At 39.7% G+C, this 23,812-nt stretch overlaps 1 protein-coding gene across 1 annotated transcript; it reads left to right on the top strand.

Annotated features, from left to right (window-relative positions):
* The first annotated feature begins 18,913 nt into the window (after nucleotides 1-18,913).
* LOC133744543 (uncharacterized) lies at nucleotides 18,914-20,571 on the top strand. The gene is made up of 3 exons (XM_062172636.1): nucleotides 18,914-19,751; nucleotides 19,875-19,993; nucleotides 20,103-20,571. The coding sequence occupies exons 1-3, from the start codon at nucleotides 18,914-18,916 to the stop codon at nucleotides 20,502-20,504; spliced, it is 1,359 nt and encodes a 452-aa protein (XP_062028620.1). The 3' UTR covers nucleotides 20,505-20,571.
* The last annotated feature ends 3,241 nt before the right edge of the window (nucleotides 20,572-23,812 follow it).

The following is a 23,812-nucleotide window of genomic DNA, read 5'->3' as shown; positions in this document are numbered from 1 at the left end:
TAAATTTTGTTTCATATTCTTCCTCACACTTCAACACTAATACCAGTATAACTCTTTTGGCACAACAGGAGGACAAACATCCCTGCAACAACGAGGAGGAGATCACCAGGAGGTTCAAACTCTTCCTCTGTTCCCCGTGCACGGCGAGGACGTCTTTGGTAACCTGAAGGCTACTTCCGAGGAAGGTAGCGCTTTTGGTTACTATTCTGGTGGCTCAGGCGGTTACCACAGTGGCTCAAACGTTTCTCTTGAGCTCAGCCTCAATCCATCCGGAGCTGCTGACTAGGCTTAGTATAGCATGGTCCTCGTTTTCCTTTTTGTTTTTTTTTTTTTTTTTTTTTTTTTTTTTTTTGTAATGTAAAATCAATAAGATGGTGTGCATGTTTTCTTTTCTTTTTGTTTAACCAACAACAACACCAAGGATCGAACCTTGGTCACCCAATACTATTTTCAAAACCATAAACAACTCTACTGCACACATCTTTCATAATGATGCAATAAAAACAATCACTCAAAAAGAATCCAACAATCAATTAAGTCGCATCGAGGTCTAGCTAGTATCCTCTGAGTCAAACCAAACACAACAATTTCATCGATAGGATTAGGGATTTATAAAGCTAAACACATCCTGAGTTAGCTAGGAAAAACCCACGTCTTTAGAGTTACTCTTACAATTCTTATAAAATCTCAACCATTTCCTCTATTAATTGCTCCATTAAACTTACCACAATTCATACCCTATGAATTTACGATTTAGAAACCGAATCAAACTCCATATCGCATAGTAATTCACTTGAACCACTATGGATACCCAACAATGTCACTACAATCAATACCCAAAATTGCACTTAACCATTTCTCCTAAAATCCATCACCACAGAAACACACCCTCATCTAATAACATTTACAGAGAGTTGACTCTAAATCTCCCCATTATTTACCGACCAAGATCAAACTCCATTTCAAAACTTTAAGTGTCCCGCCTACTTAAACTTAAAACACAAACAACCTCAAATTCACTTCAGTCCAACTCCATACTACGATCCAAAACTTAAGAAAACTAGTTCACAAAATCAATTTCCTTCACTTAAATAAAACTATGTCCACAAGTCATAGTCAGGTCAACAGACCAAGGTGTCCAAACGGAGAATTTCCAATCCAGTTGTCTTTGTGAAACGCAAAATATCAATCAAAATGATGCTCGCAACATCAACCACGTATACAAAACATGTTCCTCGGATCTCGATTTAAATTTAGAAATACTAAAACTACCACTAGTCCCACTTCAAATAGCCCTTAAGATTTTAGGTACTCGGAGAGAACTCAAATATATAGTCGTTCGTCTCAATCACTCAAACACGAGATCAAACTCCGTTCTCGCACCTCAAACTCTGCTCAACAACTTACAAGCACATGGAAGAATTAACCACAATAATTTCTTCCCTAACCGCAACACTACTCACAACTCCACATGAGTCTAGAATCTATTCAAATGCATCTGTATGTCCAACTTAAGAAGGCAAAATTACTATCAATTAATACTCGTATCCACATCAGATACGAGCATAGGTCCACACCATGCCTTCAACCAAACACTTCTACATACAAAAGGAAACTCATTTCCATAAACAATCCTCACTGACTCATCAGAGTTAAATCCGGAGGTTTCCATTCCTCAAAGATTACAACCTGCGGAAACTAAACTTATTCTAATACAAACTTAGAAGACAACTCTACCGTCCTACTGACATACACGCTGTCTAGACCCCATACTAAGACATACCCAATGATTATACCAGTACCGAAGAGTATACGATGGGGATCCGCTGCAGACGGGCCATCACTCGGGGAGTACTGATTATCACCAAATATGTACCTTACGCTCTGATACCAAACTGTCACGCCCCGGATTTTGAATAACAAATCCAAATCCGAAACATGAATTAATACAACTCACATAAATACAACCTGAATTTTTTTCTCAAAACAACCACACTTCACACCTCTCAATATTACAATAAATCAAATCCTCAAGTTAATTATTACAACACACTCTCACCAAATCAAATTCTAAGGCTCAATGAGCTTAACTCACCTCACTATTACAAATGCTGTAAAACTATAACAAATACTCTAACCCGCTCGATCACCGCCCTGATTCTCCTGACCTGCAGGATTACCCGCTACACCGTTTGAATAGTGTACCGGGATTGCAACAATACAAACCCGGTAAGCTTTTTGCAAAGCTCGTATGAGTAAACGAAAGGATTGCACGATTTAAAGTAACACAATCAACTCAAGCACATTTTAATTTTGTTTTGCATAAGAATTGAAGTGTACAACGTCACTTCAAGCATCAATCAACTCACATCTCATCATGACTACTCAAAAATAAACAACTTCTTACTCAATATATACTCACAGGCTTATGATTTATTTATATAAATCATCCCATGCAGTATATTATACTTACAGGCTTATGATTAATTATATTAATCACCCCATTCAGTATATCATACTTACAGGCTTATGATTAATTATATTAATCATCCCATTCAGTATGTGATGTCATACCCAAGGGCATATGATAACTCGTTTATCCCCCAAGCAGTATGATGGCAGACAGACTAGAGCTCTAACTGTATCGTAAAGTGTCACCTGGGCCAAGGTTCACCTTACGAATGACTGCTTTTCTCAATTCACTCGACTCCTCATTTAATTCATCTCAACGACTCAACTATCGCACTTTACTCAATTACCCATTATCATAGACAACACAACATCTAAGATAAATCACATATTCCAAAGGGTAATGCTCAAAATATAACTCAGTAAATCACATCAATACTTCACCCGATGTCACACCATCGAATATATATTCCACGTAAATATATATATACGTAGTCACCCACACAAGAGTGACCACTAATACCAACTATAGTTCACATGCAATAAAATCTAGAAATTCATTTTTATAGTTTAAATACATTTTACTTACCTATGGACCGTAGTCGATCAAGTCCATATAATTTAAAACAAATATTTATTTTCATAAAACAATTTCCACAATTTCCCAATTAAATAAAATCACCGAATTTCGGTTCGTGAATGAACCATGTGCGATTTACTCACCTCGATATTCCCGCTGCGTCTTCAATTTAACACAATACACACCGAAATCGTTCACCCAAGGGAGACCGTCAATCACCTAATCACACATGACCTTATTTTAGCCAATAACTCAAAAACATACTTAAACGACAATCCAACGGTCGGATCAAAATTAAATGATGATCCAACGGTCGGATCCTCACGGATCGCCTTTAGGATCACCCTCCAAAAATCATCACGAAGATCCAACGGTCGGATCTTCCTGAATCGTCCTTACTAACATCTTCACAAATTTATACGAAAATCCGACGGACGGATTCTCACGAATCGCCTCCCTAATCACTGTTTTGCATTTATACGAAGATCCAACGGTCGGATCTTCGCCCATGACCACACAAAGCCACTGGAACAGTCATAAGATCATCATATCAAAACTACAAGTCCATCTGACGGTCCTAACTTCACAGATCACAAATCTAACGATCGAAATCGATCGAAACTTAAAAATTCATAACTTAATCATACGATATCCAAAAATTGCGTATAATATATCGAAATGATCGTATTGAAATATAGAATCTAAAAATGCACAGAAACTATATTTTTGACCCCCGGAGGTGGCCGGAAAAGGGACGCCGGAGTTAGGGCAGAGCCGCCGCCGACCACCGCCAATGGTGTCGGGGCCGGGCTGCTCCTCTTCCTCTCATCATGCTTAACAACTTTCATAACTATCATGTAAGCTGAAAATGACCGGAAGTGGTTGAAATTACCTAAAATAGTCGAGGTGGCCGGAAAATTTCCAGAATCCGGCGAAATTTGCAGAATCCGGCAAGGCTTGATTTCGACGTCAAAACTTCAATTTCAGGCTTCGATCCCTTCTAGAGAGTTGTTAAGAACATCAAGGAGAACTCACTGGTTCAAGAATCAGTCAAAACGATGCACTACAGCTCGAGATATACCGATCGAAAGATTTTCGTTTCGGATTGAAAACTTACCGAGCTCCGACGAACGTGAAACCGGTCACTCTAGGTGCAATCCTCCTAGTATGATGATCAGCAGGTTGAGGGGAGTTCATGGAGCCAAGGATCGGAAGTTTTGGTGGCCGGAGCTAGGAGAAAACCGGCGTTGACCAAAATCGTGCTTAAATCGAAACCGGGCCGCCGCCGCCGCTAGGGGCCGTGCCGCCGTGCAAGGCTGCCACAGACAGGTGCGCAAGGACCATACGAAGCCAATGGAAGAAGTTTGGTGAGGATCGGTGGCCGGAGGAGGAAGAAATAGCCGGAAGAAAATCGAAGGCGATTTCCGGTCGGGGGAGGGGCTGCAGCTCCGAGCTTCCATTTTTGGAAATTCTGAAAATATTTTCGGAAATTTCCGAAAATGGAAGCTTTATACTAATTTGGAAACATTTTCAAAAAATCATAATTAATTCATACGAACTTCGATTTTTGCGTTCCGCATATGCACGCGATCGTGTCGACGAGCTCTACAACTTTCATGAAGGAAATTTTCCCAAATTTTGAACGTATAAAAAGCCAACTTTCGCGAGCCCCTAAATAACGTTCGTTTTCGAAAATTAATCGTTCGAACTAATTCCACAACTTCTCCGAGCCTCGTACTCGCTCCCACTATCGTGAAATCATTTCTAAAAAATCCACGGAATTTAATTTGGATTTTTCGGGGTATTACAGTTCATCGTTTACAAGTGTTCTTCATTCATCCATTCACGGTGTAATTCGATCTTTTTCTGTGTAAACTCTTTGGTTTTTCTTTGTTTGAATTCGTAAACTATGAGTTCTAGTTAACATGACATTAAGCGCAAAGTTTAAAGCCCGTTTCTATGTTTGAATAAAAGTTGCGATTTCTTTATAGTTGGTTTCTATGTTGCTTATGTGAAATTGCTTAATTGATTTTGTTTATAGAATACTTTTATATGTTTATGTTCTTTGAGGGCAAGCTTAGGATATATGCATGTAATTGGAGTTAGATTTAGGTAAACAATTTACCTAATAGTTTTATAAACCTGAATTATAAGTAGTAAAGGGTTTGGACAAAAGTCGAAATCAATTAAGGAGGATTGCAAATGGATGAACTTTTTCATACTAGGTTGTGCACTTTGGTTGACATCCTTTCTTTGTTCTTCATGCGTTGAATGTGCTCTTGATTAGCTAGCTTTCTAGACTATGATTGCATGTGCAATAGGTTTAATTTAGGTGCTTTCACTTAGATTAAATATTCAAGGAAAGTAAAATATGAGAAATCATTTGCTTACTAACGTTTCACATGGTCAACTTCTTTCTCATGACATAGAAAATCAACTATAGGAATTGTAACTGGATTTGGTACATATGGATGTGGTTTTAAGCTTTGTTCCTTGCGTTTCACCCCATGTATATGTATTTTACATTTTTTTTTTGTTTCTTTTAATTTTTAATTTAAAAATCCAAAAACCCCTTATTTGCGTTAACTTGTATATATTCTTTGTTTTATTTTTAAATAATATCTTATACTTTTATTAATTCTTTATTTGTTTACGGAATTATATGTAATACCCGAAAAATTCAAGTTAATTGCCGATGACGTTTTGGAAATGATTTCGTGGTTGTGGGCACGAGTACGAAGCTTGGAGGAGTGTGGAATTAGTTCGAATGATTTTATTTTGAAAACTGAACGTTTTAGGGGAGGTCAAAGGAGTTGACTTTTTATACATTGGGAATTTGGGAAAACTTCCTTCACGAAAGTTGTAGAGCTCGTCGATACGATCTCGTGCATATGCGGAATGAGAAAATCGGAGTTCGTATGAATTAGTTATGTTTTTTCGAAAAAGTTTCCAAATTAGTATAAAGCTGCCATTTTTGGAAATTTCCAAAAATATTTTCCTTAATTTCCCTTTTGGGAAACTCGGTCTATTCTTTCTCTTCGCTCCGGTTCTTCCTCTCCTTCTGGGTTTTCTTCCTCCGCCTGCAGCGCCGTCGTCCGTCGTCCGTCGACGCCAAGCCACCCCTGAGCCACCACAGCTTCGCCTCGACCTCTCCTAGCAGCTGGACGTGTGCTTTTCCACCGGGTCGGCCTCAAAGCCGGCAGATCGGAGCTGGAAACTATGAACAACGAAAGGGTCAACGCCGGTTTTCTCCTAGCTCCAGCCACCAAAACTCACAATCATTAGCTCCTTGAACTCACCTCAACCTAGTGATCATGCTCGGAGAAGGATCGCACCTGGAGTGAAGGTTTTCACGTTCGTCGGAGCTCGACTGTTCTTGATCGAGAATCAAACCTTTCGATCGTGATATCTCGAGCTGTAGTGCATCGTTTTGATTGATTCTTGAACTAGTGAGTTCGTCTTGATGTTCTTAACAACTCTCCAGAAGGGATCGAGGCCGGAGGATGAAGTTTTCACGTCGAAATCATAGCATATCGGTTTCTGCATTTCTTCGCCGGTTTCTGGAAAAATTCCGGCCACTCCAACTGTTCTAGGTAATTTTCGACTACTTCCGGTCATTTTCAGACTTCATGCTAGTTATGAAAATTGTTAAGCTTGTTGAGATGAAGAAGGGCAGCCCGGCCCCGACACCATTGGCGGTGGTCGGCGGCGGCTCTGCCACTAACTCCGGCGGCCCTTTCCGGCCACCTCCGGGGATCAAAAATATGGTTTCTGTACATTTTCAAATTCTATATTTCAATACGATCATTTTGATATATTATACGCAATTTTTGGATATCGTATGATGAAGTTATGAATTTTTAAGTTTCGATCGATTTCGATCGTTAGATTTGTGATATGTGAAGTTAGGACCGTCAGATGGACTTGTAGTTTTGATATGATGATCTTATGACTGTCCCAGTGGCTTTGTGTGGTCATGGGCGAAGATCCGACCGTTGGATCTTCGTATAATTGAGAAATGGTGATTCGGAAGGCGATTCGTGAGAATCCGACCGTCAGATTTTCATATAATTTTGTGGAGATGTTTGTAAGGATGATTCGAGAAGATCTGACCGTTGGATCTTCATTATAATTTTGGAGGATGATCCTAAGGGCGATCCGTGAGGATCTGACCGTTGGATCATCATTAAATTAAGATTCGACCGTCGGATCATCATATAATTAGAATCCGACCGTTGGATTTCAGTATATGTGTGGTTTATGAGTAATTTACTAAGTCAAGATAGTATCTGATTAGGTGATTGACGAATCGAGTTGGTGGACGATTCAGATGGATATGTGGCTTTTAGAAGACGCAGCTGGAATTGGAGGTGAGTAAACCTCACGTGGTTCATATTACGAACCCAATATATTTAATTGCTTTATTTTGCAATCATATGAACTATTGTTGGTGTATTAGACATTCCTGTGTGAATGTCTGTATATATATTATTACGTGAAATAATATGTATTGTTGGAGTTGTGTTGAGTTTATTGTTGAGAAACAATATATTGTGAGGGGTATTGAGTTTATTGTTGAGAAACAATATATTGTGAGGGGTATTGAGTTTATTGTTGTGAAACAATATATTGAGAGAGATGTTGAGTTTTATTGTTGAGGAACAATAAATTGTTGTGATCTGTGGAGATCAATAGGTCACGGGGTGACCATGGCATACTATCAGCGAACCACGCTCTCGCGCCGGGTAGGTGGAACTGAATAGTATTAAATCGTGAACCACGCTCTCGCGCCGGGTAGGTGGAAACGATCAGTTAGAGCTCTAGTCTGTCTGCCAAATATTGAGTGACCTTATGGGGGAAATTGAGAGTAACTCATAAGTGTCTATATATATATATATGAGAGTGAGAAAGTAACGTGGGTTTGTGGTGGTCTTGTAATTTAATAAATCAACAGTTCTTTCTTGTTTACTCATACTAGCTGTCAAAAGCTTACCGGGTTTTGTGTTGTTGCAACTCCCGGTACACTATTCAAATTGTGTAGCGGGTAATCCTACAGGACAGGAGAACCAGGACGGTGATCGTGCGGTTAAAGCAATTGTTAGAGTTTTACAGCAATTGTAAGTTGTGAGGTGTGTTATGCTCATTTGAGCTTTACAATATTGCTTGTGAGAGTGGATTGTAATAATGAACTCGAAGTTTCGAGATTTGGATTTTGTAATTGTAATTATTCATGTTTCGGATTTGAATTTATTATTCAAAATTCGGGGCGTGACAGTTTGTGGAACTGAATAGTATTAAATCGTGAACCACGCTCTCGCGCCGGGTAGGTGGAAACGATCAGTTAGAGCTCTAGTCTGTCTGCCAAATATTGAGTGACCTTATGGGGGAAATTGAGAGTAACTCATAAGTGTCTATATATATATATATGAGAGTGAGAAAGTAACGTGGGTTTGTGGTGGTCTTGTAATTTAATAAATCAACAGTTCTTTCTTGTTTACTCATACTAGCTGTCAAAAGCTTACCGGGTTTTGTGTTGTTGCAACTCCCGGTACACTATTCAAATTGTGTAGCGGTAATCCTACAGGACAGGAGAACCAGGACGGTGATCGTGCGGTTAAAGCAATTGTTAGAGTTTTACAGCAATTGTAAGTTGTGAGGTGTGTTATGCTCATTTGAGCTTTACAATATTGCTTGTGAGAGTGGATTGTAATAATGAACTCGAAGTTTCGAGATTTGGATTTTGTAATTGTAATTATTCATGTTTCGGATTTGAATTTATTATTCAAAATTCGGGGCGTGACAGTTTGGTATCAGAGCGTAAGGTACATATTTGGTGATAATCAGTACTCCCCGAGTGATGGCCCGTCTGCAGCGGATCCCCATCATATACTCTTCGGTACTGGTATAATCATTGGGTATGTCGTAGTATGGGGTCTAGACAGCGTGTATGTCTGTAGGACGGTAGAGTTGTCTTCTAAGTTCGTATTAGAATAAGTTTAGTTTCCGCAGGTTGTAATCTTCGAGGAATAGAGACCTCTAGATTTAACTCTGATGAGTCGGTGAGATTTGTTTTATGGAAGTGAGGTCCTTTTGGATGTTGAAGTGTTGGTTGAAGGCATGATGTTGACCTATGCACGTACCTAGTGTGGATACGGGTATGAATTGTTATAAATTTTGTCTTCTTAAGTTGGACATACAGATGTTTGGATGGGATGTACGTATCAAGGATTAAATACCTTGTTTTGTATTGAGATGTCCTTGTGGAGTTTGTTAGTAGGGTTGAGGTTAGGGAAGAAATTATTGTGGTTACTTCTTCCTTGTGCTTGTAAGTTGTTAAGCAGGATTTAAGGTGCGAGACAAGAATTTTATTTTGTGCTCGATGGTTAGAGATGAGAGACCATTGTTTTGGGTTGTCGTTGAGTACTATAATTCCTTCAGAATCAGGATTGTTGGTAGAATTGGAATTAGTAGTAGTTTTGATGATTCGGAATTTGAATTGAGTTCGCGAGATGTGTCTTATATACGTGGTTGATGTTGCTTGCATCATTTTGGAACGATACGTTACGATTCACAAGGAAAACTGGATTTGAAATTTATTCATTTGAACACCATGGGTTGATGACCTGACCGTGACTTGTGAATATAGTTTTGTTCAAGTGAATGAAATTGAATTTTGTGGCCTTTGTGTGGTGAACTAGTTTTCTTAAGTTTTGGATCGTAGTATGGAGATGGACTGCAGTGAATTTGAAGTTGTTGTGTGTTTTAAGTTTAAGTAGGCGGGACACTTAAAGTTTTGCAATGGAGTTGATTTTGGTGTAATTAATTGGGAGAGTTTGAATCAGTTCTTGTGAATGATGTTGGATGAGAGTGTGTGCCTTTGGTGATTGATTTTAAGTGATATAGTTAAACGCAATTTCAGATATTGATTTTAGTGACTTTGTTAGGTATCCATAGTGGTTCAAGTGAATTACTATGTGATATGGAGTTTGATTCGATTTCTGAATCGCTAAATGTTAGGGATTGAATTGTGGTGAGTTTTTGTTGAAGCGATTGATAGATGGAATTATCGAGATTCTATAAGAGTTGTAAGAGTAACTCTAAAGACGTGGGTTTTTCCTAGCTAACTCAGGAAGTGTTTAGCTTTATTAATCCCTAATTCTAGTGACGAAAGTATTGTGTTTGGTTTGACTCAGAGGATACTAGCTTGACCTCTGTGTGACTTAATTGATTGCTAGGTTGAATGATTGTTTGTGATAAATCATTTTGAAAGATGTGTGCAGCAGAGTTCTCGATGGTTTTGAAAAGAGTATTGAGTGACCAAGGTTCGATCCTTGGTGTTGTTGTTGGTTAAACAAAAAGAAAAGAAAACATGCACACAATCTTATTGATTTTATATTACAAAAAGGGAAACGAGGACTATGCTATACTAAGCCTAGTCAGCAGCTCCGGATGGGTTGAGGCTGAGCTCAAGAGAAACGTTTGAGCCACTGTGGTAACCGCCTGAGCCACCAGAATAGTAACCAAATGCGCTACCTTCCTCGGAAGTAGTATTCGGGTTACCAAAGACGTCCTCGCCGTGCACGGGGAACAGAGGAAGAGTTTCAACCTCCTGGTGATCTCCTCCTCGTTGTTGTGCCAAAAGAGTTGTACTGGTATTAGTGTTGAAGTGTGAGGAAGAATATGAAACAAAATTTAAATCAAGAAATCCTTCATTACCAGTAGAATCGGTGGAACCAAAGTTGAGATTAATGGATCTACCATCATCAGTAGAACTAGTGGACCCAAAATTGATGTCAATGGATCCACCAGTTGGCCCAAAATTGATGTCGATGGATCCACCAGCACCAGTAGAACCAGTGGACCCAAAATTGAGATCGATGGATCCACCAGTACCAGGAGAACTAGTTCCCATGGGCACTTGAGCAGCCTGATTGCACCTCTTCATCTGCTTCTCTCGAGCCCTGACATTCTGGAACCAAAAATAAATGTTCTTGCCCTCAACCTGTCCATACTGTTGCAGCTGGAGACAGATCTCGTGAATATGCTCTGTAGTTGGGGTCTTAACTCCCTTGTCGTAGTAAAGATCCTTGAGGATCCTTATTTGATCTGGAGTAGGAACCCACCTGGCACGGCTTCGCCAGAAATCTGTGTTGGCACTACTCCCGGCTGCTTGGTTGTTTCCTCCATCCTCGATTTGTTGCTGGGTTTGTAGCTCCATCAGTTGCAGAGTTCGTGGTTCCATGGTGATGGGTTGAGGGGATGTGAAGATCGAAGAGTAAAGTTGTCGAGTGTTTGAAGGAGTTGTTGTTAAAGGGATTAAGGATGATGATGGTGTGTTGGAGATCTGAAAGTTCAGAGGAAAGATGGGATTGAATCAACTAGATGGGAGAGAAGATCAGAAGAGAAGGATTGAATCGAAGAAGAAATGTTTTGAGTTTTGAAAGAAGAGGAAAGCTGAAGAGTTGGGAGAGAGGGGCTGGAACTCAGGAGAGATTTTCGTTCCTTTGGAATGAACAGTTGCGCCCTCAGAATGCACCTATTTATAGAGCGAGGTGAGCGGATCTCCACCGTTGGATGGACGACTCCTGTGATTCATTCTACGCGTTGGATTAAAGTCGCCCTAAAACACGGAAAAGCTGTTGGCGCGTGGAGAGCGTGTAAGGGGACCGAGGGAATCTCGAGACGCTGTGGCAGACAGCTTTAGCCGAAAGTGATTTGCTTTCCGTAAATCACGGAAGAGACGTGTCGTGGCACGTGGAGTGTACCGACAGTTTGTTTTTATTCTATCGCTTATGATAGAATAAATAAAGGGAGTTGCATGGATAGTAAAGAGAGCAGCTGGTGCTCTAGTGGTTGAAGAGCAAAGCTCTTGTACAAGAGGTGAGAGGTTCGAACCTTGCCTCTCGTTTATTTTTATTATGTTCGCTTATGACATAATAAGTATAACATTTGTACACATTATATTAAGCACAGCTTGTGCTCCAGTGGTTGGGGGACAAAGGTTTCGTGCGGCAGGTTGAGGTTTCGAACCTTGCCTCCCCCGTTATTTTATTTATGTCGCTTATGACATAATAAATATAACACGTGAGCATATATTAATGAAGGCAGCTCTTGCTTCAGTGGTTGGGAGCAAAACCTTCGTGTTCGAGGTCGGGAGTTCGAACCTTACCTCCTACAAATATTTTTGGATCTCGTATATGCTTGATATACGGACGTATATACGGTATGTACGGTATACATACGGATATACGGTCGGTACGGTATGCATACGTATATACAGTTGTACGGTACGCATACGTATATACAGTATGTACGGTATACATACGTATATACGGCATGTACGGTATGCATACATATATACGGTCTGTATGGTATGCATACGTATATATGGTATACCTACGGTATGTACAATTTCATACCGTAGCCGAGCTGAAAGTTGGTGGGCCGATTGGTAGGCCCAAATGTTAAGCCCAATTGTTCGGCCGATTGGTAGGCCCAAATAGTAAGCCCAAATTGGTTGGGCCTATTCAAAATGCATTCTGTTCGGCCCGATTGGTAGGCCCAAATGTTAAACCCAAATTGGTTCGGGCCGGTTCGAAATGTGGATGGTTCGGTTTCTTCGGCCCAATTGGCCAGCCCTAATGCTTAGCCCAAGGATTGAGCAAGCCCAAGTTATCATCACTGGGTGACATGTTTTATTGGCGTGCTTTTGAGAATGATTTGTTAATTTTGAGTGATGCATCTCTATTGTTGGGTAGAATAGTGCATGCTTAAGTTTTACTATAGAGATTTACCGTGATGCTAATTGAGTAGCGAAACGCTTTGTGGGAGTGTTTACTGTGCTTGTATGCCAGTACAGGGCGATGATCTATGTGAGGATCTATGAGATAATCTCTGTGAAGATCTAGGAGATGATCTATTCGATGATCCACGTAATGATTTTGTGTAATTGATGTGGAGTGATGTTGAGCAGTTATTTTGTGAGTTTACGTTGTGATGAAAGGATTTAGTGGCCATAGGAATGTATTTTTTTATACAAAGGGCTGTGGCTTTGTAGATTACTACAGTTTTGGGAAAGATGGAGATTCGATGGTTAGGTTAACCGTAATCGAGAGCAATTAACTCGCGCTTAAATTTCGGGACGAAATTTCTTTAAGGAGGGTGGATTGTAATACCCGAAAAATTCAAGTTAATTGCCGATGACGTTTTGGAAATGATTTCGTGGTTGTGGGCACGAGTACGAAGCTTGGAGGAGTGTGGAATTAGTTCGACTGATTTTATTTCGAAAACTGAACGTTTTAGGGGGGGTCAAAGGAGTTGACTTTTTATACATTGGGAATTTGGGAAAACTTCATTCACGAAAGTTGTAGAGCTCGTCGATACGATCTCGTGCATATGCGGAATGAGAAAATCGGAGTTCGTATGAATTAGTTATGTTTTTTCGAAAAAGTTTCCAAATTAGTATAAAGCTGCCATTTTTGGAAATTTCCAAAAATATTTTCCTTAATTTCCCTTTTGGGAAACTCGGTCTATTCTCTCTCTTCGCTCCGGTTCTTCCTCTCCTTCTGGGTTTTCTTCCTCCGCCTGCAGCGCCGTCGTCCGTCGTCCGTCGACGCCAAGCCACCCCTGAGCCACCACAGCTTCGCCTCGACCTCTCCTAGCAGCTGGACGTGTGCTTTTCCACCGGGTCGGCCTCAAAGCCGGCAGATCGGAGCTGGAAACTATGAACAACGAAAGGGTCAACGCCGGTTTTCTCCTAGCTCCGGCCACCAAAACTCACAATCATTAGCTCCTTGAACTCACCTCAACCTAGTGATCATGCTCGGAGAAGGATCGCACCTGGAGTGAAGGTTTTCACGTTCGTCGGAGCTCGACTGTTCTTGATCGAGAATCAAACCTTTCGATCGTGATATCTCGAGCTGTAGTGCATCGTTTTGATTGATTCTTGAACCAGTGAGTTCGTCTTGATGTTCTTAACAACTCTCCAGAAGGGATCGAGGCCGGAGGATGAAGTTTTCACGTCGAAATCATAGCATATCGGTTTCTGCATTTCTTCGCCGGTTTCTGGAAAAATTCCGGCCACTCCAACTGTTCTAGGTAATTTTCGACTACTTCCGGTCATTTTCAGACTTCATGCTAGTTATGAAAATTGTTAAGCTTGTTGAGATGAAGAAGGGCAGCCCGGCCCCGACACCATTGGCGGTGGTCGGCGGCGGCTCTGCCACTAACTCCGGCGGCCCTTTCCGGCCACCTCCGGGGATCAAAAATATGGTTTCTGTACATTTTCAGATTCTATATTTCAATACGATCATTTTGATATATTATACGCAATTTTTGGATATCGTATGATGAAGTTATGAATTTTTAAGTTTCGATCGATTTCGATCGTTAGATTTGTGATATGTGAAGTTAGGACCGTCAGATGGACTTGTAGTTTTGATATGATGATCTTATGACTGTCCCAGTGGCTTTGTGTGGTCATGGGCGAAGATCCGACCGTTGGATCTTCGTATAATTGAGAAATGGTGATTCGAAAGGCGATTCGTGAGAATCCGACCGTCAGATTTTCATATAATTTTGTGGAGATGTTTGTAAGGATGATTCGAGAAGATCTGACCGTTGGATCTTCATTATAATTTTGGAGGATGATCCTAAGGGCGATCCGTGAGGATCTGACCGTTGGATCATCATTAAATTAAGATTCGACCGTCGGATCATCATATAATTAGAATCCGACCGTTGGATTTCAGTATATGTGTGGTTTATGAGTAATTTACTAAGTCAAGATAGTATCTGATTAGGTGATTGACGAATCGAGTTGGTGGACGATTCAGATGGATATGTGGCTTTTAGAAGACGCAGCTGGAATTGGAGGTGAGTAAACCTCACGTGGTTCATATTACGAACCCAATATATTTAATTGCTTTATTTTGCAATCATATGAACTATTGTTGGTGTATTAGACATTCCTGTGTGAATGTCTGTATATATATTATTACGTGAAATAATATGTATTGTTGGAGTTGTGTTGAGTTTATTGTTGAGAAACAATATATTGTGAGGGGTATTGAGTTTATTGTTGAGAAACAATATATTGTGAGGGGTATTGAGTTTATTGTTGTGAAACAATATATTGAGAGAGATGTTGAGTTTTATTGTTGAGGAACAATAAATTGTTGTGATCTGTGGAGATCAATAGGTCACGGGGTGACCATGGCATACTATCAGCGAACCACGCTCTCGCGCCGGGTAGGTGGAACTGAATAGTATTAAATCGTGAACCACGCTCTCGCGCCGGGTAGGTGGAAACGATCAGTTAGAGCTCTAGTCTGTCTGCCAAATATTGAGTGACCTTATGGGGGAAATTGAGAGTAACTCATAAGTGTCTATATATATATATATGAGAGTGAGAAAGTAACGTGGGTTTGTGGTGGTCTTGTAATTTAATAAATCAACAGTTCTTTCTTGTTTACTCATACTAGCTGTCAAAAGCTTACCGGGTTTTGTGTTGTTGCAACTCCCGGTACACTATTCAAATTGTGTAGCGGGTAATCCTACAGGACAGGAGAACCAGGACGGTGATCGTGCGGTTAAAGCAATTGTTAGAGTTTTACAGCAATTGTAAGTTGTGAGGTGTGTTATGCTCATTTGAGCTTTACAATATTGCTTGTGAGAGTGGATTGTAATAATGAACTCGAAGTTTCGAGATTTGGATTTTGTAATTGTAATTATTCATGTTTCGGATTTGAATTTATTATTCAAAATTCGGGGCGTGACATTATAGGTATACCCTCAATCCCCTGCTTGAACGATCTCTACTTATTCTATACTGACAACTACATTTTGCAGGGTTAAATTGTGTGCTACTTTTAGCATATCAGAACTTATGTTCAATAGTTCAATATACTACATGAGAATGTAGTGATAGAAGCATTTTAATGCGACGTTTTAACTGCATTTCCCTACATTTTCTGCATTATTTTCTTAATAAAACTCTGTTTAGGAAAGTTTCCATTCTCCGATTGGGAAAGTTCCTATTTGTAGAAAGTTTCTATTTTTCATTTTTGGAAAGTTTCCATTTTCAGTTTAGGAAAGTTGCCATTTTTCATTTTAGGAAAGTTTCTATTTTTCTTACTAGTTTCTATTTTCAGGACCTCGGAGCTAAAAAGTGGAAATGAACTCACAAATGGAAAGAGGAGCTTGCAAACGTTAAGGGGAGCAAAAATGAGAAACAATGGACCACAGAAATGAGCAGAAATGAAGAAAAGAAGTTTTCCTGCTCCAACCAGGAAACCCTGCGAAAAGGAGGAGAGCTTACCAATGAAGTTTCCAACGCAACCATGAAAAAGAAATGGAAAAATGAAGTGTTATGGCGTTGGAAGGTATCAAGGCTTGAAGATGAAGCAACAAGGCCCAAGAACTCTCAAGACTCATTGGATTTTCGGCAAAATGGATCAACGGCCCACAAGAGCCCATGGAACTAGGGTTGTGACGCAAGAGTAAACCGTAGAGATGTTGTTGCCGTGAAATCCTAAGAGAGAAACAAGGAATGGCGTGAAAAATCAGAAATTACAAACAAGATTTCGGTGGAGATTTTCTAGGGAGATTTTCTTGGAATGAAATATTCTTGGAGAATTATCTTTTGTATTTGCCGTGAGGAATTAAGAGAGAAATTGTAACGTCCCGAACCTGAATTCACCGGTTTACTAGTCATTTGGACGGTAAACGATATTTACTTTCACTTTTACTGTCGTTTTAGTACTTTTAGTGGCCCTAAAAGTTGACTTTTTGTTCTTCATGAAAGTTGTAGAGGACGTTAAACCGAGCGCGTGCATATGTGGTACGTAAAAATAGGAGTTCGTATGCGAAAGTTATAAGCGAAAAGGGTAAAGTTACTGTTCATGGTAGATAGTATAAATTTGAAAAGTTACTGTGGAGGCCGGTAATTTTTCTTTTCTCTCCCTCTCTCTTCCTCCCCGCGTTTTTCTCTCTCTCTCCTCGTCGCTCTGCAACTTCAGCCACTTTCCTTTTCCGGCCACCTGGCGGTGCATGGCGGGTACCGGCGGACTTGTCTCCGCTCCCTCTAGGCGCCTATGGTGGTGTTTTGCGGTGGCTCGGCCCGAGGAGCTTAGATTTGAGCCGTGAAGTTCACTGTAGCAATTTGGAGTTTCGTTGATTTCCGGCGATTCCGGCCGTCTCCGGCCACCAAACCGGCGTCGAAGGTTCGGTTTTTGCCAAGGATCATTTTCCCCCTAGCCTTGAGCCATGATTTGCAGTGTAGAGGAAGAATCGACGATTGGAAGATTACGGTCACTATTCACAGTTTGAGTTCAAGCTTCTCCTTAATTGTTGAGGTACTTCCGCTCATTTTCTAACTTGGTCACAGTTGAAAGAATTATTGGGTCCGTTGAGTAGGTGCTGCTGCCAAAGTTTGGTGGCCATCGGAGCTGGTGGCGATGGCGGCGGCGCCGCCACTATGGGCGGCGGTAGCGGCGGCTAGGGTAGCTTTTTAATTTCATTTTCTGGCTAGTTAAATTCTATAATTATCATAGAGCTTGTATGTGAAGTTTGGTGAATTTTGGAATTGTTTGTGAATTTCCGAAGTTCGAAGTTTTGTGATGGAATTGTGGGAAATCCGGCCGTTGGATTTCCCTCGTTTTCATTGTGGAATATGTAGATTGAGGAATTGGTGTTGTGGAAGAGATTTGGGTGGAATTTGTGAAGTATTGGAGATAGAGATTTTCGGGTTTCGTTTAGGTTCGTATTTATTTTATCGGATTGCCGTTTACGGAAATATAATTGTGTACAGGGCAATGTTGCGAGCTACGGCTAGATGAAGGGACTCGTTTGCGTGGTCGCCAACTAGTACTGTGAGTGGACGTTTGTTTTTGAATATTGATGCATGCATTTATTTTTCGAATTAATGTTTTATTAATTATCATATTATTTTAGTTTCGGATATGATTTCGGTTTTGGAATATTGCTTGGATTTTCCATCATGATTTTTGGAACGTGAGTTTTATTCGCTCGGATTTGAACTTGTGATTTAAGTGATTTTCGACGAATTATTTTCCGAGGTGATTTCCGGAATTTATTAATATATTTTATTCGTCGATATTGAGATTTCTGGAATATTTTTTTCGAAATGAGATTTCGATGGAATTATATTTCTTATTTATTTATCGACCTTCGGTTTTGGCATTGGGAATGCCTTGATGATGATCTAATTATTCTTTTAGCGTGTGGGACACGCTGTCGATTTATGTAACTTTCTACGAGAATTTCCGGGTACGGTTGGGAATCGTACTCGTGTTTTCTTTATTCGCGGGACTTATGGGGAAGCCTTACTGATTTTCGATTTTCGTATGATTTTAACCCACCATACCTGGGTCGTCATATTTATTGCTAGCTAGCCTATTAGTACTCCTCCCTGCTTACTATGTGTTTGTGGGTGAGTAAGAGCAGAGCATGGGATGCTCCAGAGTGTGGGACACTCCGACCCAAGCCTGGGAGGCTCCCTTCTTTCGTATGGTGAAACTTCTTCCCCATATCTTATCGTTGCTTGACAGGGTTCTAAAAAACGGGCTAGGCGGCCGCCTAGGCGCTAGGCGCCTCCTGGCCGTTCCGATTTTAGCCTAGTCGAGTGAGCTAGGCGGTGAGGAGAAAATCGGCCGCCTAGGCGGCCTAGGCGGTGTTGGGCGGCCCTGGGCGGTCTTGGGCGGGATCTGGGCGGTCGGCGATTAGTCAGTTTTGTGCCTCTTTTTGTGTGTCAATTGTGCGGAAGGCACAACTTTTCTCTCTTCTAAGGAAGCATCGGATGAGGCACACACCGGGACATATATTTTTGAATATGTGGACAAGTGCATTGAAGAAATTGGGCCACAAAATGTGGTTCAAGTGGTGACGGACAATGCTTCAAATAATATGGCGGCGGGAAATTTGATGAAGTTGAAGAGGCCAAACATATTTTGGACTTCATGTGCAACGCACACCTTCAATCTTATGCTTCAAGGAATTGGCAACCAACCTAGATTCAAAGGGGTCATTGAGAAGGCAAAGAGCTTCACCATCTATATTTATGCACATCACAAGACTTTGGCATTGATTAGGAAGTTTACAAAGAAAAGAGATATAGTGAGGCCGGGAGTCACTAGATTTGCAACCGCCTTCCTCACTTTGCAAAGCTTGATGGAGAAGAAGAATGAGTTGAGAGCTATGATCACTAGTGATGAATGGAATGCAAGCAAACATGCAAAGAGTGTAAAGGGGAAGACGGCGGTGAATATTGCTTTGAGTGCTTCTTTTTGGAATGAGGTAAGTCTTTGCTTGAAGGTGTTTGCCCCTTTAGTCAAGGTGCTTCGCCTTGTTGATGGGGATAGAAAGCCATCAATGGGCTTTGTGTACGGAGAACTACTTAGAGCCAAAGAGGAGATTAAAATGGCATTCAAAGATCAAGAAGCTCACTATCGTCCAATCCTTGACATTGTTGATGGAAAAGCCCGTGATCGGCTTGATAGTCCATTGCATTTAGCGGGTTACCTCTTGAACCCTTACTACACATATGGCAATTCAAGCATTGAGAATGATAATGTAGTCATGGATGGGTTATTCACTTGTGTTGAGGTATTCTTTCCCGATGACATTCAAACTCAAAGTTTGGTGACAAATGTAGAATTGCACAAGTATTTGAAGAAAGAGGGTGGATTTGGAAGAAGTTTGGCTAAGGCGGGATGCGCACAAAATGATGACAATTATAATCCGGGTAAGAATTAAGAAATACCAACTTATTTTTTTATATAGCCAATTGTTATTGTTTTGCTTGTTTTGCTTTTGGAGTTTGGCTAATTCATCATTGTTGTTGCTTTGTTTATGTTTTTTTTTTTAGTTTTGTGGTGGAATATTTATGGTAACCTTGTACCAAAATTGCAAAGTATGGCTAAAAGGATACTTGCATTGACCACAAGCTCATCCGGATGTGAGAGAAATTGGAGCACTTTTGAGGGGGTAAGTACTTATTTAGTTATGCATTTTTGTAAATTTATAAGCAAGTAGTAATGTAGTTTACTAATTATTTAGAAACTCATGATATACTAATTTTTTTTTCTTTATGTAGATCCATACAAAGAAAAGGAATAGACTAGATACAACGAGGTTAAACAATTTAGTCTATGTCCAATTCAATGCCAAGATTCTCAACAAGAAGAGAAGAATGAAAGAGAGGAATGTGGATGTATTACTAGCATGTGAAGCTACTATGGCCCAAGGATGGATTGTGGATGGTGGTGATGAAGATGTAGATTCCGATCTTACTAGTGATGTAGTTGGAGAGGGATCGGGATTGGGAGTGGATATTAGCTTAGAGCCTAGGAGAAGTAGTAGAATTCAAGAAATTAGAGAACTTCATGAGGATGATTTTGTATCGGATGAAGAGGAAGAAGATGAGATGACTTTTGAGTTTGACTCCGATGAGGAGGGAGTACTAGAGGGATATGGAGAAGAAGAATTTGAGGATTAGGCTTGGAAGATTCAAATTTGCAATTTTTTTTTAATTTCAAAGAACTCATTATCTCATTTTTGTAGAACATTTTATCTATATTTTGAGTATTTTAACTATTTTCAAACATTATAATACCTTTTATATTTTTATTTATATAATTATATGTTATAAAAATAAAAATAAAATTAAAAAAAAAAAAAACCGCCTAGTCCCCGCCTAGGCTCCCGCCTAGGCCCCTAGGCGCTAGTCCCCGGCCTTCCGCCCGACTAGCGCCTAGCGTTTTTTAGAACCTTGTTGCTTGACTAGCGGGGCTAGTCCGATTTTCACTGTAGCCAGCGGGGCTGGTCTTATCTTCTTGAGAAACGAGATTTCAGTTTTACGATATATTATTTTCGAATGTTTTGACTAGCGAGGCTAGTCGGTTTATCGTTTTGAAATCCTTGGATTTAAAGCTAAATGTGTTTTACCATTTGTGCATGCATCGAGGTTTTTAATGAAATAAATGTGGGAAAGTATGAAATCCTTCTTATTTTTAAATTGTTTATTTTTGTCCACTCACGCTAACATTTTTCGTCTACTTTCCCCTGGGCCTTTCGGTTTCTAATGCCCAGTTTGCAGGCGCTATTAGTTGAGGTCGGGCGTACATGGATCGAGGCATAGTTGACAAATAGCTTCCGCACTTCTTTGTTTGGCTCTGATCTATTGTGGGTTATTATTTTGGGTAGTTCACTTTAGGGGTGACTCGACCAGTTCTCGGTAGAGTTATCTCTAAGGTGGGCCCCGCAGGGCCACCTCGGATTTCAGGGTGAAATTCGGGGCGGGTCCTGTCAGAAATGAGGAAGCAACGTGAAAGTTAAGCAAAGATGACGCCAAGAGATTTTCTAGGGGAGAGTTTTAAGGAAAGACAAAGTGTGGAGACCAAGAAAAGCTCAAAACAAGTCTAGATACATTCCTAGAATCCCTAAGATGATTTTGGCCGAAATAAAAGAGATAAAATCAGAAAATATTCAAGAGATTTCGGCAAGATTATTTAGGGAGATATTCTAGAGAATTTTGTGATTGGTTGGACCACATCATAGGGCTTATGTGGCAAGCAAGCATTGGAGGAAATTATGTGGAGTTAGCACATCATTGCCGTGAGAACTTTGAGAGAGTACACGGCTTGGAGAGCAAGGAGGCCGTCCCCTATATATACTCCCTCTTTCTCAACGTCAAAGGTACCCCTCTCGTTTACGTTTTAACTTTAAAAAAAATCAGAAAAGTTCCTTAGCATAGCCGTGAGTTTCTCCATCCTCTAGAGCAATCCACGAAGTTCAAGCAAGGCCAAGGAAGAAGAAGAACCAAGCCGTGAGCATCATCATTCATTCTCCACCTTGAAGCTTGCTTTCGAGATTCAAGACTCCATACGTTTTATCTTTCATCCCCATCTCCATCTCACGGTGTAATTCAACCTCTTTCTTTGTAACCTTGTTTGAATTTCGTTGGTTTTGTTCTAGTTGACATATGTGTTTGAACAAATATTAATTTCTGGAATTTTATGATTAATTGAGAATTTTCAAATTCATATATTGTAATTCGAGAGTTGCTTATGTGAGTTTGTTTAATTAAATTTACGTTATAGATATCTTTTGTATTTTAATCTTATGTGGTTGCAAACACTTAGGGTTTTGATATGAATGTTGCTAGGTTTAAGAACATGAATCAACTTTTTGGTTTTGTGTAAACTTGAATCAAAGTAGTAAAGGTTTTGGACAAAGATCGAATTTAATTAAAGAGGATTGCAATTAGGTGGACTTTTCCATAACTAAGTTGTACACTTGAGTTGATAGCCTTTCTCTATGTGTAATGCGTTAAACATGTCATGATTGACTAGCTTTCTAGGCCTTGATTACATGTTTGATAGGATTAATCTAGGTGCTTTCATTTAGGTTAATTAGCATTGAAAAGTAAAAAATGGGAAATTATTTGCTTTCGAATATTTCACATGATCAACTCCTTTCTCATGACTTAGATGAACAATATAGAGTTTGCATCGATTTTAATCATAGTTTCGGTTTTGATCTTTGTTCTCTCATTCCATTTGTATATTTATGTTTTTGCATTTTAATTGATTTAATTACTTAGTTTTATTTTCGAAAAAACCCAAAAATAAAATTCCCCCTTTTTCGTAAATAATGTTTATACTTGTGAATATCTTTGTGAATATTATACTTTGTTTTAATCTTAATTGTTTAATTGTTTGACAATGACAGGTGTACCCTCAATCCCCAGAATAGAACGATCCCTATTTGCTTATACTACTAACGATCTTTTTGGGGTTAAATTATGCGCTTGCTCTAAGCGTATCATGTAGTTTAACAGAAGCTAGAGGCTGCTGGAATATTTAAGTTCCTGTGTTCATATTTTGGTCTGTTTCAAAAAGACCTTGATCAAATCCATGACCTATAGGAAAACAAAATCAGCCCTGCTTCACCCCGTGAAGCAAACATCTTACAATTCATCTCATTAGTCATTCATAGTTACGACTGATGAATATACAAAATAGAATTCAAAATCTAATTAGAGACTGAGTTACTAAAGAAAGTAAAGTATTTTCACTGTTTGTTAAATTTTATGGCCACATTATTGTACCTGCATAGCTGCTGCTGAAGCCAGCAATGCTTCACATTCGTCAAGCATGGCTTTCTCTTGTGCTACTATAACAGTAAGTTCTGAAACTAAACCATTCACCCCCTCCACCTGCTCTTATAAAATTTCAAACTATTAGGTACATTCTTTTGAAAGATAAGACCTACCAAAGACAAGCTTTAGTTGCAGAAGAAATGCAACCTCTAAATTGGTTGTTAGTGCTACCTAGTATGTGTCAAAAAAGTATAGGAAACAAAAAGGGTTGAAAATATTAATACATGATTGTTGTAAATTATAAAAACATAAATCTCACCCTTGAATAGTACTCGCTGGGAAAAAAGCTGATAAAAGGGTCTTCACTTGTTCAAAAGCCTCATTAGAAACCTGTTAGAAAAAACTTGCTGGGAAAATTATATGCCTCATGTAAAACCGGTAACACAATTGTTTGACAAGTTTAATCTATATATGCAGGTTCAATTCATATTAGGACACGCCCCAACTAATCTTCATAAGTTTAATAACAATTTGATTATATCACAAGGTTTAAAACATAATAGCCAAGAAAGCCATGCCATTGACAACTTTTGCAAATACTCTAAAGTTCATAACCTCTGGGAAAAAATATAGGAAACAGAAGGGGTTGAAAAATATCAATACATGATTGAATACTCTAAAGGGGCAGGCAATGCATCCCAAAA

The sequence above is a fragment of the Rosa rugosa genome, chromosome 4, assembly GCF_958449725.1.
Source record: "Rosa rugosa chromosome 4, drRosRugo1.1, whole genome shotgun sequence".
Lineage (NCBI taxonomy): Eukaryota > Viridiplantae > Streptophyta > Magnoliopsida > Rosales > Rosaceae > Rosa > Rosa rugosa.
This window is presented reverse-complemented; position numbering and strand designations above follow the sequence as displayed.